This window comes from Chiloscyllium plagiosum, chromosome 2 (genome assembly GCF_004010195.1).
Source record: "Chiloscyllium plagiosum isolate BGI_BamShark_2017 chromosome 2, ASM401019v2, whole genome shotgun sequence".
Lineage (NCBI taxonomy): Eukaryota > Metazoa > Chordata > Chondrichthyes > Orectolobiformes > Hemiscylliidae > Chiloscyllium > Chiloscyllium plagiosum.
This window is the reverse complement of record NC_057711.1, coordinates 27,091,526-27,109,863: the sequence shown is the minus strand read 5'-3', so window position 1 is coordinate 27,109,863 and position 18,338 is coordinate 27,091,526. Positions and strand designations below refer to the sequence as shown.

At 40.9% G+C, this 18,338-nt stretch overlaps 1 protein-coding gene across 8 annotated transcripts in view; it reads left to right on the top strand.

Annotated features, from left to right (window-relative positions):
- The window catches only part of sorbs2b (sorbin and SH3 domain containing 2b), a 308,354-nt gene that overhangs the window by 241,631 nt on the left and 48,385 nt on the right, over positions 1 to 18,338 (top strand). For 7 of the 8 annotated variants that reach the window (XM_043706062.1, XM_043706014.1, XM_043706081.1 and 4 more), the window contains 3 exons: positions 5,306 to 6,859; positions 11,070 to 11,170; positions 12,850 to 12,896. In XM_043706062.1, coding sequence (XP_043561997.1) covers positions 5,306 to 6,859; positions 11,070 to 11,170; positions 12,850 to 12,896 — 1,702 coding nt within the window. The remainder of the gene's footprint in view (positions 1 to 5,305; positions 6,860 to 11,069; positions 11,171 to 12,849; positions 12,897 to 18,338) is intronic. The other variant, XM_043706032.1, reaches the window with a different exon arrangement.

Sequence of the window (18,338 nt, the reverse complement as noted above, 5' to 3'; positions counted from 1 at the left end):
ACCTTGTCTCAGTCCCAACCCTTGAACTCAGCACCACCTTCCTAACCTGCAATCTTCTTCCTGACCTCTCCGCCCCCACTCCGGCCTATCACCCTCACCTTTACCTCCTATCACAACGCCCCTCCCCCAAGTCCCTCCTCCCTACCTTTTATCTTAGCCTGCTTGGCACACCTTCCACATTCCTGAAGAAGGGCTCATGCCTGAAACGTTGATTCTCCTGTTCCTTGGATGCTGCCTGACCTGCTGCGCCTTTCCAGCAACACATTTTCAGCTCTGATCTCCAGCATCTGCAGTCCTCACTTTCTCCTGCTTCTAATTACTGTAAAGTTTGGATGACAATACATGCTGTGTGAAAATAAAGAGTTTGTAATGAGAATTTGGCAAAGGATTTGAATTTCTCCAGTCAGTCCGTGATAATCGTTGTTGTTTCAGAAAGACAACGTGTTCTGCAATCATTGGTGAAGATTCCTTTTTGTGCTTGTCAGAAAGCTGAAATCCAAAGTGCATTGACACCTTTTCTTGATTTCACTACAACCCTTCTGCCCCTCAGTAAATCCATTGGCAAGTTGAGGATCAGTGTCCTGACTTCCAAGAGCTGTGTCAGGCCAAGATCTCACTTGCAATTGTAATGAGAAAATTGGTTTCTAGTCAATGAACTGACAACAGTGGTGTTTTAAAATGGTGAAATGATCACATTGTCACCCATGTAGGAGATCATCGCTTGGAGGTGCCGGTGTAGGACTGGGGTGTACAAAGTTAAAAATTACACAACACCAGGTTATAGTCCAACAGGAGGTTTATTTGGAAGCACTAGCTTTTGGAGCGCTGCTCCACAATCACCTGATGAAGGCGCTCTGAAAGCTAGTGCTTCCAAATAAACCTGTTGGACTATAACCTGTTGTGTGATTTTTAACTATGTAGGAGATGGCTATGTAGCTCAACTCATTCTTGTTTGTCAAACATTCATTGCTAACTTTGAAAAGATCACTTCAAATTCAAGAAAATAAATGGCTGGGAATATGAATTAGTCAAATACAGTATTTTTGCTGTGCCTTTTAGCCAAACCTTTAGCATTTCCAGCAGGTTTGATGCCAAAGCAGCATGCAGTCTCCCATTCAACTAGTTCAGAGAGCCAGTTCATGCAAATGAATGACTCGGCTTACCAGCCCGAAGAAGATAATGCTGGTATTTCTTTATATTTATCAAATAATCCTTGTGTGTGCTAAGACTATAATGCTCAATAAATTTTTGTATTGATGCATTGGCTTTCTGAAGGTTTCTGAAAAACTTTTTTAAAATATCTATTTTTGGCTGCATTGGAGTTATTTGTCAGACAAGTTATGTTATCAAAGCAGTGTTGCTGATAATTCTGAATTTATTGAAGAAAATGTTGATACTCAGTTAGGTTAGAAATGATGAACTTTACTTGCAAAAAGTTGCCACTCTTATGTTATTCAGTTTACTACTTCACTACCTAAGCTCACCTACCTGTTGTTCCACTCTTTTTATCATGCTTTATTAACACACAAAGCTGTAGATTCATGGATAGCTAAGAATCAATATGAATGCCTATGTAAAATAGAATGTTTAAATGAGAAGTTGGATTGCTTCTTCTTTAAAGTTATTTTAGTTAACTGCAGGTTGGGGAGGCACAGCTGAGGGGTGGAAGAAATTCCAAATCTGGCTGTACACCTCTGAGGCACAAATCCCGTTGGCATGAGCAGATTATTAGCTTTTGTCAAATCCGCTCTTCATTTGTTTATGATGTGATATTTGAGAAAATTTGATGTGAAAGCAGAGTTTTTCCATGTGACCTGTTTGGTCCCTGAACTTGTGGCAAGATAAGGAAGCTGCAAAAGCGGCAATTTCAAATCTGAAAGTACAGTTTGTTAGAACTCATTGAAACGTCTTCTGCAGGTATCCTGAATCTTAGCACTTCTACGATTGGACATAAATGTGATTAACATGTTCAAAAAGGAGGATTTAACAGCATTTAATATGGCAAATAACGTCAACTCAATAGTTGCAATTCCACCCCAATCAGAAGGTCATGAGTTCAAGCCATAGTCCCAGGTTGGAGCAATGGTTGATGGGCCACTCAATCTGAGTTGATATCTGGCTTTGAGCTTGAATGTTAAAGATTCAATGGCATTTTTTAAAGATGGGAAGGCTTGTATTCCAGTCAGTGCTTGTGTCCAGGCCAATCCTGAGCAAATGGAAGCTGTGTTATTTGTGCTACACCAGTGACTAGACTTCAAAACTACTTTGTTATCAAACATATTTTGCTGGCTGTGATGTACTGAGTTGTCTTTCAGTTATGAAAAGTTACTTTATAATATGGTTAATACAATTTAGATTAGACCTGTGTTTGTAGAGTTAGGCATCATGCTGCATCCACATGTTTCTTGGAAGCCCCAGTCTCATTTAGTATCTGACATAGCATGTTTTCCAGGCCGCGTCCTCAATGAGACCCACAAAGTTACCCAGTAACTCTTTGGCAATAACAACTGGACCCAGTTACCCCTATTCATTTCTTCCTGGCAGCTGATTTCCCATTTTGTTCCCAGCCTGAATTCAAGCTCATTTTGCTGACACATCAAAAACCCCAGTCAAGAGCAGTGGCCACCACTGGGACTGCAGGCAGTCCCAATGTGTGCAAAGTCCAGGTAAGTCTGGGGTCTTATTCGGAGAGTGGGGACCAGGTTCAAAAGCTGAAGGAGGAAGGATGTTTAAATGGGGGGGTTGGCATTGGGAGAGAATTCCAGCAATGGGCCCCAGGGGAGCTACAAGTATGGTCCTCTTCTCCCTTGCCTGACACCAGCCCAAGCAGCTAAACCTGCTGGTTTTCCCCCATTGTGTGGGTGTGCCCTTGTTATAGCAGTGCAATAGGGCAATAAATAGCCATTGATTGGCTACTCAGGGGCTCACTAGACCCAAGGATGGGTGACAACATGACATTTGCCTATCTGCTCCCAACCCTGAAAATTTCTGATAAGCTGAGGGCAGGCAGCTAATAGCAAGAAGCTCATCTGATTAGTTTTAGATTTCCCTCACACTATCACTGTCCCCAGACTTAAGAGCCAACAGTTAAAGAGGGCATAATATCCAGTTCCATGTCGTATCCTGGAATAGGTGAAGAAAGACAGAAAGACTTGCAGTTATATAGGACTCTTCATGACCACTGGACGATGTACAGTACATAACTGGCAATTAAATGTTCTTGAAGTATAGTCACTGCTGTAATGTAGGGAACTCTGTAGCAAACGCTCCCAAACAACATTGGGATAATAATTGGAAAACCTGTTAATTGTACATGATGTTGATTGTAGGATAGATGTTGGGCAGATCATAAGAACATTAAGAAGCATGACTAGGCCATTTGGCCCCTCAAGTCTGCCCCACCATGCAACAAACGCTTGGCTGATTTGCCCTAGGCCTCAACTTGTTTTTCGTGCCAGCTCCTAAAGCCCCCAATCCCTTGATATTTTCAAAACCTATTGTCCTCCTCTTTAAAACTTGCAGTGATTTAGCCTCCACAAACTCCAGACATTCACTATTCTCCTTCCCCTCTCAGTTTTAAATGAGTGTCCCCTTATTCTGTAACTTTATCTCCTAGTTTGAGAGTCCCTCATGGTTGGAAACATCTTCTCAACATCAACTCTGTCCAAACCTCTCAGAATCTTGTCTGCTTCAATAAAATCACTCCTCAATTGCATTCTCATATTCTATCTGTGCAGGAATTGAGAATTTAGGGCATTAGAAAAATTAGCACGTGATCTGCCAAAAACAAATTCTGCTCTCACTTGATGAATTTCAGCAAATCAATGTCTGCATTGTCGATGACAATCTTGTCCAGAAGTCCCCTCCTGGCACCTCCTGACCCCTAACCTACATCTGGCTATGTGCACCCTAAAATAGGGGCTTTTGACGATCCCTACTCTAGTTATTGGAGCAAACTTTCAATTGGCACATAATCAATTCATTTCATTATCTCACGAATCTCAGTCACTCTGTGCTGCAGTCAAGGGTAGAATAAGACGTCTTTTAGCCTATCTTGCTAATTAAGACTCTTTTTAAGTGAGAAATTGTTGTACTGGGATCTTCTCTGCACCCTTTCCAAAACCAGAAAAAAGTCTGAACTGATATGAAATAGTTACACCTGTTACAAAAGAGAGAAAACATAATGGAAAAAAGTAAAGATGCAGCAAAAGCATGAAAAAGGAACGAATTCGCCGCAAAATAAGAAAAGTGCCTAACTCCCATAAAGGAGAGAGAGAAAAAGGATGGGAATCCAACACAGAGAAATTAGACAGTTGACTATCCACAGAATAACTTATTCGTAGAATGTGCAAATCTTATATTCTGTGTTTTTCTGTTGCTGAATTATTCTATTGTGTTAATTTTTCACTTTGCTTAAATATTTCAATTTTTGCATATCTTTTACGGTAATCTGTCTTAGCTGATGTAGACCAATTGTCTGAACATCTGATTACTTTGTAATACACCAAAACTAAAAAAAGCAATTATTTTCCAAAAACTAATTCCACAGAAAATTTAACCCTTTATTGAATAAAAATGTTAGTAATAATGTGACTATATGAATGATTGCCATCATAATTACCACAGCTTGCCTTTTACAATGGTAGTTGTAAAAGTTAATTGAAGCTGACCAATGAAAGATAGACTGATGAGGAAGAAATTACCATTCTTATTACCTTCAATATACATGCCTAATACTTAGGAAATTTATCAAATTCTTAATTTTTATGCAATAGTTTGAAGCCTCGTAAAAATATTGAGTGAAGGCTGAGAGGAAATTTGGCAATGTGATTTGATTAAACCCATAGAGTTTTGGGCCTATGGTTATAAAACAAAGCTATAATTAAGCAAAGTAGCTATTCAACCATTACACTTTGTTAACTGATTGTGACATTTGTGGGAGTGGGGATTAAAGGGGAGAATGCTCCAAGATTATAGCTCCTTTCTTTGATTTTGTTCACAAGAAGTAAAACTAAAAATTTGTACCAGGTCCCGTGTCCTCTAAAAGCAGCCATCAATTCTAATGGAGCAAATTCTTTTTAAAACATGAGTATTATTTGAGGAACTCCACTCCAAAGTAAATATTATAATAATCTCAAGAGTGGCATTTTACCAAACTTGGTTAAGTACAGTATCTGATGTTCATGCACTCTCCTTAATTCTTTGCTATTCTTATTGGTTTTCTGCTACTGAAATGCTGTCTTTTAATGTCTGTTAATTCTGGAATTGTCTCTCTTTTAACCATGCTGCTCTATGGATCTGAAAGGTGGGGATATTAGCAGATCATACCCACCCCTGCTTAGCTGTGTGCTTCAAAACCAGAATGCTTCTCTTAAGTTAGGTCACAGTAGTCGCCATAGCCAGCCCCTGGTTGTAATCACTCCCAGTCCAAAAAGGTCTGTCCTGTTCAAGAATGGCTGGCATCTGAACCGACAAAACGCCGAAACTTGGAGCAGCACAGACGAAGGCACTTCTCCAAAGCAGAAGTCTCGCAGCTGTGACGATCTCTTGCAAAATGACTACGTTGACGTTCAGGAGGAGCAGACAAAGTCTGAGAGCATGGTGACATTACTTTGCGAAGAGCAACCCAAAGGGGATTACTCCAGAAGTTGGCTCTCGCCTCACGGGACTGGGAATGGGAAGCCCCATCGATCACGAGTTCGCTGCAAGTCAGCTCGCGGTGGCAAAGGCTTCCTGAAGTTGTACAAAAAAATGCATCATATAAACCGCAAGGAATTAATCAATCCAGAAGTAATCTGTACTGTGAAATCCAGGGTCTTACAATATGAACAGGAGCAGCACAGAGGTATCTTTTCAGAATGGAAAGAATTTTCCAATGAGGTGCCTAGGGACATGGTACCAACCAGAATCTCTGAATTTGAAAAACTAATCAAGTCAAAATCTATGCCCAATCTGGATAACGTGATGTTATCTGAATCTGCCTATCCAGCTGCAAATAGGACAGTCCTCCCAAAACGTCGATTATCTATTGAATCATTATTGGATGAGGAAAATCAAGGCAGGAAGGTTTCTATGATGCAGCAACATTGCATCACTAAAGCTGTGATGCCGATTCATATTAAAGTGACAAACGAAAACCAGCAAAGAATAGCATCGCGGTTTGAAAGCTTGGAAATGGACAGTGACCATGACGCAATGGTGTCAGACCTCAGTGATTGCATCCCAGTTGAAGGCTCATCCTTTTGTAGTGAAAGTGACTTTGACCATTACTCGTTCACCTCTTCAGAAAGCTTTTACGGCTCAGGCCACCACGCCCATCACCATAAGCATCTTCTCAGCTCCTGCAAAGGTAGGTGCCCAGCCTCTTACACGAGATTCACCACCATGCTGAAACATGAAAGGGCCAACCAAGATAAAAAGGCAGCCCCCAGGAAACCCGAAGCCGAGTCCAACCTCTCAAAGTTGGCATTCCTTGTCAGTCCCGTGCCTTTCAGAAGGAAAAAGGGCTTACCTCCTCAAAGAAAAGCTGAGAAACCAAAATCTAAATCCGTGTTTGAAGCGCTGGATTCTGCATTGAAAGACATCTACGATCATATCAAAGCAGAAAAGAGGCGTGGCAGTTTACCTGATAACAGCATATTGCACAAACTGATATCCGAACTGCTTCCAGATATTCCTGAAAGAAATTCTTCCCTCAAGGTTCTGAGGAAAAAAGAAAGTCCACTGCCTGCTGAGCGGCAAGAAGAGGAGGTTAATTTTCCTTTGTACCAGTGTGATTATGAAAAACATCCCTTTAGTGCCTCTTATCAGGACATGGACACCAACAACAACCCAGAGAATGATTACACATACTACCAAGGTGGCATATAAACCATTACCTTCAATGTGTGTCTGGCAATTGTGTGACCATCAACCATTCATTCTTCATCCATTTTTCCATCTATGCTAAAAATTTAAAAGGGAGGCAAATATTATGTTTAGAGAACAGCTAAAGTCAGGGTGGATGGCCCCTTATTTAAGACTGAGAAGTAATACCCAGAGGAACAGCCAGTGCATGTTAAAACATTTAATGATAATTGGCAGGGGGAAGGGGGCAGGAACATTTTTTTAAAAGGTGTAAGAAAAACCAAATGGTTAGACCTATTAGATGCATACTTCTTGTCCATCACAATCATTGGTTGAGAGTTAATGAAATACGTAAATGCTTTAAAATTCTTCAAATGGTCCAACATGTAAAAAGTTGATATGTATCTATACATGCAATTTGAAAGAAGTAATACTAACGAAAACATGAGCAGAATGAGTTGCACAAACTAATCAATTCTATGTACTTTCCCTTATTGTTCATTCCCAGGCCTCTTTAAGGCTCTCATTCCTATTTGTCCAATTAGGTTAATATACATTTTTTTCAGTACAATCATTAATACTGCAACTGAAAAAAAAGATTATGATGTGGAAAGCTTAAAATGTACAAATTATTTATATCTGTGCTTTCATTTTTTAAGACAAGATGAAAATGATCATGTTTTCTTAGGTTGATTAAAAATGGTAAGTGGCTTTCTAGAAACTTTAGTGTGAAAGGATAACCACTCAGACCATTGCACTTGTGTCAGAATTAACCCTTTCAACAAGAAATAACTTCTAAACTCCTACCTCCGTCCTCCCCACCGCCAAACACTTGCAATTGCTCAGATTCTGTGGTCAGTAGCTAAGTAAATTTTTACTTTTAACTACACTTGCAGACACCATTTCGTTGCTGTCAACTTTACATAATCAGAAGAGGCCCTTCAGCCCAACAGGTCTATACCACTAAAACGACACTAAATTTACACCAGTTTCACCTTACAGCGCTAGACCTATAGCTTTGCATGTTTCAAGTGTGAGGCAAGTACTTTTAAAGGTTGTGAGGTGACCCACTTCAACTACCTCCTAGGCAGTGCATTCCAGGTTCTCACTGTCATCTGGTTGAAAATGCTTCTCTTTAAAACTTCTGCCTTTCACTTTAAATGAATACCCTTGTTATTGTCCCTTCGACTTAAGGGGAATGGCTGCTTTTAAGTCACCCTGTGATGGTGACCATTGAGAGATTTTCCAGTAATGCATCTGAAAATTGTGGACAAGTATCTTTGTCGCTATTAAATATTGCTCTCAACTCTCCTGTGTCTTCAGAATCTTGGTCTGCCTTAAATGATCCAGATCCACACAGTGTTTAAATTGGCGATAGCTGCACCAGACTAATATCAGATAGGAATTCAGCGCAACATGTACCCAGTCATTTCTGGGTACCCTCAATGCACTTGGAACTTTATGCAGAGGACACAATGTATAAATTTTTAATTGGTCTTTTCTCGGTTACTTCCTCTGGTATCAATTTCCTGGAGACATGCTGACATACTCTATTTTTAAAAATTTGAAAAATAAATTTTGGAAGAGATCCTGATTCTATTAAAAGAGGTGATGAGACCATCCATCCATAACCTTCATATTGTTGAACTGTTAGAGCTAAAATATAATTAAATCAAGTGTAATAATAGTTCAGATACAGTAGAATCGGGGGTGGAATTAATGTGAACTAGTCTAAATATGTGCTACTTTACCAGTCATTTTTATGTTTCTCATTTGAATTCATGGATATCAAATGTGTAGACTTTTAACAACAACATGTTTCTTTTGTTCTGTTTGGTCTTAATTCGTGTCTTCACAGAACAAATTGTTTACAAATGAGATGGGACTGTTTTGAAACACAAAACATTAATGCATGACACAGAATAGAAATCCAGGACTGCCAATACTATTATCTATCAGGGAGGCAATGGCCTAGCGATATGATCGCTAGACTATTAATCCAGCAACTTAACTAATGTTCTGGTGATCTGGGTTCAAATTCTGGCTGGTAGAATTTGAATTCAATAAAGATCCTGGAATTAAGGGTCTAATGATGACCATTAATCTATTGTTGATTGTCGGAAAAACCCATTTGGGAAAGGAAATCTGTAATCCTTACCTGGTCTAGCCTCCACATGACTCGAGAACCACAACAATGTGGGTGACTCTCTACCCGCTGGCAGTGAGGAATGGACAATAAATTCTGGCTAAGCCAGAGTCGCCAACGTTCTATGCATAAATAAAACAAAAATTTCCATGTGAACAAATAATCTGGTCATATATGTAGTGACCGTTTCTCAATAATTGTCCAAGTCATTGTGCTGTTTCTGAGCACAGAGAAACTGATTTCAACATGAAGTGTTTTATGGATTAGATTAAGCTCATCTAAACCAAGGAGAGTCAGGAAAAAAATTTGAAGAATGTGATAGCTTTCCTATTGTCACTATGAATGCCTGCACTCTGCTATATACTGTATTACCAGGGAGATCTAGAGAGAGAGAGAGAGGGAAGGTGGAAAGAAAGAACACAGTTTTGATTTCAGAGTTCCTGAGGGATTTTTCGTGGCACAGAGAGGTAAAGTGGCAGAGGAATTTGGATAAGAGCTGTGAAAGTAGAATTAAGACAATAATGACCCACCCAGTCAGTGATGGAGATTCACCGAAGAATAGTGGGTTGCTAATAATCGCATACTGAAAGACTGCAATGATTGCATAAATGACCTCGGTTTTAGAAATCCACTTTTTGGTTGTGAAAATCCGCAGATGACTGATGGAACACACTTTGCAAATTAAGAAAAATCTCAAAATTCCTACAGGCTCCTAACCTGGGATGATGCCAGTCTGCTGCTGATGCTATCAGTAAAACCTCACCAATACAGTGATGCTGTCCCAGAAATTCACAATGTCCCTTTCCTGATTGGCTGGTTCTTGTCCCAGTTGATTCCGTCATTTTCTCAGTATGTGCTCTGTGTCAACTAAACTGCTGCTTCTGCTGGGCCAGGTCTGGTGTAAGTTATCTGACTTAGTTGAGTACAAATCAGTCCAGACTGTAGGGTAAGTAGTGCTTCTGAACTCCCGTGGCTATTGCCTCTGGGTGTAACAAGTTATTAAATTGCTATATATTAAACTCAGAATAGCTGTGAGCAATGTGATGTAATTTTGTAATAGATCTGGATATTGATGTGGCTTTCCCCAATTATGAACTGTTGACTAAAGATGTGATAAACAGTGAGTATTAAATAGCAATCAGTTACCGATAAAAGCTGGTGAAATCATCCCGCCTTAAATAAATGATTAATAAATCTGGAATAGAAATTTAGGAATAAAGTGTTGCATATTGTACTGTATTTTAGCTTTTAGATCTCAACATTAACATAGAGTTTTTGAATGACGGAAAACAAGGAAACGTACAAGATGCTTTTAATCTATTTCTACATGTCTATTGATCTTTTTTTACAACACGCTTATAACGTTTTGAGTTCTGATATTGGTGGCTGTTTTAGAGATCAGTCCCAGAAATAAAATGATGGAACATGTGCAGGCAGGAATTTAACCAGCCATTCCACTCTACAAATACAGCAGTCAATCTGGAGTGCTCGAAATAATGTGAAATAAGCTTGATACTAAAACTGAGGACAGTTACAAGTGCCAGCAGAGTTGAAATACATCGTTTCATACAATTTCAAAATAATTCTGGAGCATTTATTTTTAAATCAGAGAGTGCAGTTGCCTATTGTGCCTTAATCTGTTTTGATTTTATTGAGGAGCCTTGACAGCACTTAGCTATATTCTAGTTTTCCACAGCCTTCAACTCTGATCGTGGAACTTGATGCCTTTAACCCCATGCCCCTTCATCTGCAGAAACCCATATGAGATTTATTCTTTACTCACTGGATGTTAATGTGATTTAAACTTAGTCATGGAAAAAATTAAAGCCACCCTGTAGATTCACTGTGCTCAGAAATCTGGCCATCTTTGAGAAATGATAATTATTCCAGAGCCTGCATTTTCCTACAATTACTATGTAACATTTAAGAATATAATTGAAAACCATTCCAGTCCATTCTTAAAGCTGGATATAGGCACGTCTTTTGACCAAACAGTCAAAAAACCTCCTCCTGGTCCATAGTGTGGACAGCAATGTCTGAACTTTATGCTTATTCTCTTACATTTTATTTCAAATAGATCAGGATTCTCATAGGATTGTCTCAGAAATGGGCCGAGCAACATTAAAAGACCGTAGAGGACTGACAGATGAACCTCGTAGGAAACCAGAAGATAAAGAGGTAACTGGAAAAAGAGAACACCACACTACTATGAATGATTTTTAGTTTGCTTTTATATGTGTGATGGCAGGATTTTGATGAGTTCCCCAGAAAAATATCCTGTGGACCAGATATGCTCCTGCATGTTGCTCCATGTGGTTATATTAAATTTGCAATGTTGTACTGATGTTCTTTAGATCTCAGGAGCAACTGTTAATGGTGCACTGTCATATTCAGCAATGCAACATCTGTAGTTTGACCCAGGAGGGGAGGAAATTTGAAATTTTCAACTCAGTTGCCTGTCTTAAGAATCAAATGTAAGCATCATTTTTGATCATTGGGTACTGCAATATACTTTATAGCCAGTAAAGCACAATTAGAAATGTAATTATAGATTCCCTACAGTGTGGAAGGAGGCCATTCAGTCCATCAAGTCCACACTCACCCTCCGAAGAGCATCCCATCCAGACCCACTCCCCTGACGTTAAACCTGTAACCCTGCATTTCCCATGGCCAATCCACCCAGCCTGAACCTTCCTGGACACTAAGGACAGTTTAGCATGGCCAATCCACCTAACCTGCACATCTTTGGACTGTGGGAAGAAACCGGAGCACCTAGAGGAAAGCCACACAGTCACAGAGAGAATGTGCAAACTCAACTCAGTCACCCAATACTGGAATTGACGCTGGGTCCTTGGCACTGTGAGGTAGCAGTGCTAACCACTGAGCCACTGTTACAATGAGCCCATTATGCAGGCTGTTGTCTCTGTTGTGTTGTATGAAAAGTGGCAACTAGTTTGTCTGCAGCAAGCTTCCACAACCATCAATGTAAAAATAACCAGACTTCAAAGAATCATAGAGCTATAGATTAGATTAGATTAGATTACTTACAGTGTGGAAACAGGCCCTTCGGCCCAACAAGTCCACACTGACCCGCCAAAGCCTACAACACAGAAAAGGCCTATCAGCCATTGAGTCTGCAAAAAGAAGCATCAGTCAAAAAGAAGCTCCAACTATCCAAGGCAGTAACACCCTCATCCCATGAATGAATAAACAAAAATAGAATACTATTAGGTACATAGTATGTAAAATTAATAAACGAGGACAATTCAGTCATTGTTCTAATTTCAGTTATACCTTTTTTTGCAGTGATTATACTGAGAAAAATTAAAAATTTTACAACATTGTTTGAGTGAATTGCTTTCATTTTTATTTTGAAAAATTGGGACTCCCTGTTGAAATTAGATTGATTTAATACTGAAGGGCCTAATTTCCGTTTGAAGCAGATAGTCATCTAGTCAATCTTTATAATTAGCACATGACTTAGGTCAAGGAACCAAATTAGTTTTACGTCTGAGTTCTGGTCATGTTTTTCAAAACTCCAAACATTTTAAAGTCACATGTCACCAGTTAATAGTCCAACAAGTTTATTTAGGACACAAGCTTTCAGAGTGTTTCTCCTTCATCTGGTAAAGAAACAGTGCTCTGAAAACTTGTGATTCTAAATAAACCCTGTGACGTGACTTCTGACTTTGTCCACCCCAATCTGAAACTGGCACCTCCACATCATGGTATCCAATGAAAATTTATTCATGGAGAAATGCCATTGTTGTAATATTAATGACATCAAATTTACAAAGCAAATCCTCAATCCATACTACAGTATTTATTCTGTCTTGAAACATATTTTCTCTTTTCAGAGACAGCCTGCTAAAGCAATTTATGATTTTAAGGCTCAAACAGCTAAGTAAGTATTGTTGATATGTTTATTACATCGACTTTATTTTGCAAATTCTAGATTTTCAAACTTAGAATCTGATTCTGAAGGGGGTCTGTGAGTAGATCTCTAACTAGCTGGGAGGGCGTCGTGCAATCAAATTTCTGTTCACCAAAAAGCTGTGAATGTTAATTTCAGTACTATTGGTGTCTTAAAATAATGTTCTAGGCCCAACCATCATAAGTCAGAAGTAGGGATGTTCGCTGATGATTGCGGAATGTTCAGCACATTTGTGATTCCTCCGATACTGAAGCAGACCGTATCCAAATATCCAGGTGGCAAGCACGTCCAACAACACAGAATCAACTCTCCCCTTTGATGCTGAATGGCACTGCCATCACTGAATCCCTCGCCATCAACATCCTAGGGGTTATGATTGATCAGGAACTGAACTGGACCAGCCATATAAATATTGTTACTTTAATTGTTGTCATTTATCTCAAGAATGTAAAAGCAGTGATGTGCTACTGAGATTTTATAAAGCCCTGGTTAGGCCCCATTTAGAATACTGTGTCCAGTTTTGGGCCCCACACCTCAGGAAGGACATACTAGGACTGGAGCGTGTCCAGCGGAGATTCCTGGAATGGTAGACCTAACATACGATGATGGCTGAGGATCCTGGGATTGTATTCTTTAGAGTTTAGAAGGTTGAAACTTACAAGATAATGCATGGCTTAGAAAGGATGGGCACTGGGAATTTGTTTCTTTCAGGCAGTGATACTAGGACCCATGGGCACAGCCTCAGAATTAGAGGGGGTCAGTTTAGAATGGAAATGAGGAGACTTTTATTCAGCTAGAGAGTGTGAGCCTTTGGAATTCATTGCCACGGAGCACAGTGGAGGCCAGGACATTAAATGCCTTCAAGGCAGAGATTGATAAATTCTTAACCTTGCAAGGAATTAAGGGATAGTGGGAGAGTGCGGGTAAGTGGTGTTGAAATGCCATCAGCCATGATTGATGGGCTGAATGGCCTTACGTCCACTCCTATGTCTTATGGTCTTACACTAGATCAGAGACTAGGGATTCTACTGCAAGTAACTACTAAGTAACTCCTGATACTTTAAAACCTGCTAGAAGAAAGTCAGGAGAATGATGGCATACTCTCCATTGACCTGGATGAGTGCAGCTCCAACAAAACTCAAGAAGGTTGACATCATTCCTGGACAAAGTAACCTGCTTGAATGACACTCCTTCAGCATTCACTCCCTACATCATCGACACTTAGAAGAAGCATAATGAGCCAAATGTATTGCAAACATTTGTGAAGACTCCTCTGACAACACCTTCCAAAGCCACTATCTGAAAGGACAAGGGCAGCAGATACCTGCAAGTGCCCTCCAAAACACTCACCATCCTGACTTGGAAATATCATGCTGTCCTTTCAATGTGATGGGATCAACTCAAAGATGCAGAGGTTCTAGAAGGCAACTCACCTCCACCCCCAAATTAGAGATGGACAACAATTGCTAAACTAGTCAGTGACAACCACACCCATGAACTAATTTTTACAAAGTAATAGCAGCAGTAATCACCAGTCAGTCTTCTGAGTCTGCTCTGTCATTCGTTATGACTGTGGCTGATCTCCTACCCTGATCCTTCACCTCCTCTCAATTATTTTTGCATCCAATGTCCCTCCAAGTCTCCCTGAATTTGTTCAGTGACTGCTCATCTTGAGTTCCCTGGGGTAGAGAGATTTAAAGATCCACAGCCCTTTGAATCAAGAAACTTTTGCTGCATTACCAAATCCTTGTCTGTCAATGTGAGTGCAAGTTCCCCCTCCCTCAAGGTGTTGAGAAGGAGAAAGAATTGAGCTTGTTTGCCCTGGTCAGGCATTCATCCCATCTCGCCACCTCTGCAGTTAAGTGTAGGACAAAAATATCCATGGGTGACGTTTTCCACTTGCCCTTAAATGGTCAGTTTGTGGCCATTTAAGAGCCTCAACTCACTCTCTCCCTTATTACCTGCTTCCCTGAGAAAGATGGCTCGACTCCCAAGTGGGGAATTCTGATGACCTGAACCCCAATCTAGTGCAGCATTCAGGAATCAACTACTTCAGTCTGCAGGCAGTCAGAGACATAGATGGCAGGTGAGGGTGTGGCCTCAAAGCCACCCCACTGTAATTCTCTCCAACCCCTCATCTCCACACCGCCCACTCCACCCCACGAAGAAGAAGAAAATATAAACGTACCTCCTCGCTGCCAGACTCAACAAGGTTTGGAGATATTTGGAGCCAGCAGCTGCCACCCTCTGATTGGTCATTAGAATCAAGGCCTCAGATAGGATGAGATACTCATCGTTATGTTTGCCTGTCAGTTCTTGATGAGCAGATTGGAGGGGCCCGTGTGTTAGTTGCCACCTCACACACATACCCCCGCTCCCTTTCTTTCAGAAAAGGAAAATCGAATCCTATGTAATCTTTGTGTCCCAGACTCCACAGCTATTTCATTGGAATTTTTAATGCTGTTACCAGTGAAAATGTTACAAAGATAGGAACAGGAGTAGACCATTCAACTCATGAGGTGAAAGTGAGTACTGCAGATGCTGGAGAGGTCTCCTCTACACTGGGGAGACAGCTCACCTACTCGCAGAGTGCTTCAGAGAACATCTCCGGAACTCCCTCACCAACCAATCCCAATGCCCTTGGCCGAACACTTTAACTCTCCCACCCACCCCCACTCAGCCTCACCAGTGCGGGTCCTGAGCTGCCTCCATTGCAACTCCCTTACCACTTGATGCCTGGAGGAAGAACACCTCATTGTCTGCCTTGGGACCCTCCAATCCCAGGGCATCAGTGTGGATTTCACCAGTTTCCTCATTTCCCCTCCTCCCCACCTTATGCCAGTTCCAATCTTCCAACTCAACACCGTCCTCATGACCCGTCCTATCTGTCAATCTTCCTTCCCACCTATCCGCTCCACACTTCTGCCGACCTATCACATTTACCCCCACCTCCATTCACCTAACGCACTGTCAGCTACCTTCCCTCTAGCCCCACACCCCTCCCATTTATCTCTCCACCCCCAACGCTGCCAGCCTCATTCCAATGAAGGGCTTTTGCCCAAAACATTGATTTTCCTGCTTCTCGGATGCTGCCTGACCTGCTGTGCTTTTCCAGCATCACACTCTTGACATTCAACTCGTGAAGCCAGCCTCACCATTCAATACAATTGTAGCTGATCAAATGCTTCAATGCTTTATACTCATTCCATTCCAAAAATGCTATACACCATTGGTGATCAGAAATCTATCAATCTCTACCTTATACTCTTAGACGGAGTATGGCACTGGAAAAGCACAGCAGGTCAGGCAGCACCTGAGGAGCTGGTGAGTGGACATTTGGGCATAAATCCTTCATCAGGAATGTGGAGGGGTGGAAGGGAGATGAGAGATAAATGTAGGGGTGAGGCTGGGGTCTCTCATTCCCTCTTCCCTCTCCACATTCCTGATGAAGAGCTTATGCCCAGCTCCTCGGCTGCTACCTGACCTGCTGTGCTTTTTCAGCACCAGAGTTTTTAATTTTGACTCTCCAGCACCTGCAGTCACCTATAGACTGAGCTGCAGCAGGCCTTTGTGGTAGAGAATTTCAAAGGTTCACAAACCTCTGAGGAAAATAAATTCTCCTCACCTTGAAGTGAAATGACATCCGCCTTATTTTTAAATTGTGCTCCCTGATTGTAGACTCTTCATGAAGGGAAAACATCTTACTTGCATCAACCCTATCTATCCCTTTTAACAGTCTTGTTGTAAAAGAACCTTTAAGAATGATCATGATATGACAGAGTTTTACATTATGCTTAAAACTCTATCATAGCATGGTCATTCTTAAAGGTTCTTTTACAACAAGACTGTTAATTAGTTTTCTTTGTTACATAATATTGCTCCGTAAAATCATCCCTAATACATTCCAGAAAACTGTCCAGTTTTATTGTTAAATTGATTTACCCAGTCTACATGTAGATTGAAGTCACCCTTGATAGCTGTGTTGTCCCATTACAAGCTTCTCTCATCCCCTGATTAATACCGTGCCCCACTCTGTCACTACTATTTCGTAGCCTATAAATAACTGAAACCAATGTCTGCTGCCACTTGCTCTCCAGCACTGACAACAAATATTGTTCTTTGGGTAGTTGACCCAGTCTTTTAGAAATTTGGAGAGGGCATTCCCAAGAGTTTCCCAGTATTTATAAGAGTGCCTGAGCATGTGGCAAAGCAAAAGTTCAAGGATGTGAAGGAGTGGATTCTCACACACAGGAAATTGGAAACCACTGTTTGAGGTGCTAGTGTTTGAAATGTCTAAAGGCAACTCAATTGTTGATACAAAATTTTACTTCAGGCCTATTTGTGGAAGTTGCTTGAAATGTAAAGTCTGATTTGCTTCTCTGTTAAACAGGGGCACTCGGTGTCAGTCTTAGCTCAGGGGTAATATTTTTGCCTTTGAGTCAGAAGCTGTTTGTATTGAAGTGCAATCATGTCCAGGTATCCTTCCTGGTCTGATGCAGTCATGTGACCTCTGCCATAAGGGGAGTTCCAGGATTTTGACCAACAGTGAAGACCTGGCAATATAGATCAGGATAGTGTATGGTTAGGAAAGGAACTTGCAGGTGGTGATGTTCTCGTATATCTGCTGCCCTTGTCCTTTGAGGTGACAAAAAAATGTACTTTGGAAGGTGCTGTCTTAGGATCTTTGGTATGTGACTGAAGTACATCCTGTAGATGGTACATAATGCTGCTCTTGAGCATCAGTGGTGAATGACTTGAATTTTGAAGACAGTGGCTGGGCTGTGGAATGTATTCAATCACACTCCTGGCTTTCTTCTTGCAGCTAGTGGATAGGCTTTGGAGAGTCAGGAGATGAACTACTCCCTTTAGAGATCCTAACCTCAGATCTGCTCTTGTCATTGTAGTCTGTATATGGCTGGCCCATTTTAGTTTCTGGTGTAAAGCAACAGGGGATTGTTCAGTGATGGTAAAGCCATTGAAAATCCAAGAGCGATCATTAGATGATGGTCGTTATCGTGTACCAGTTCTGTGGCATGAATGTTACTTGCCACTTATCAGCTTGAGTCTCAGGTCTTGCTGCATGTGCACGGTGACTGATTCAGTATCTGGGGAATCCCGAATGGTGCTGAACATTGTGCAATCATCAGCGAACATCCCCGCCTCTGACATATCTTAGTAAGTGCTGACTAAAAAGAAAGAAAGAATTGAATTTATTTCGCACAATCACCATCATCTCAAAGTGAGCAAAACTAATGTAGTGTACAAAATACCATGCAAGGACTGCACAAAACACTATATAGGACAAACAGGAAGACAGCTAACAATCCGCATACATGAACATCAACTAGCCACGAAACGACACGAACAGCTATCCTTAGTAGCCACACACGCAGACAAAAAGCAACATGAATT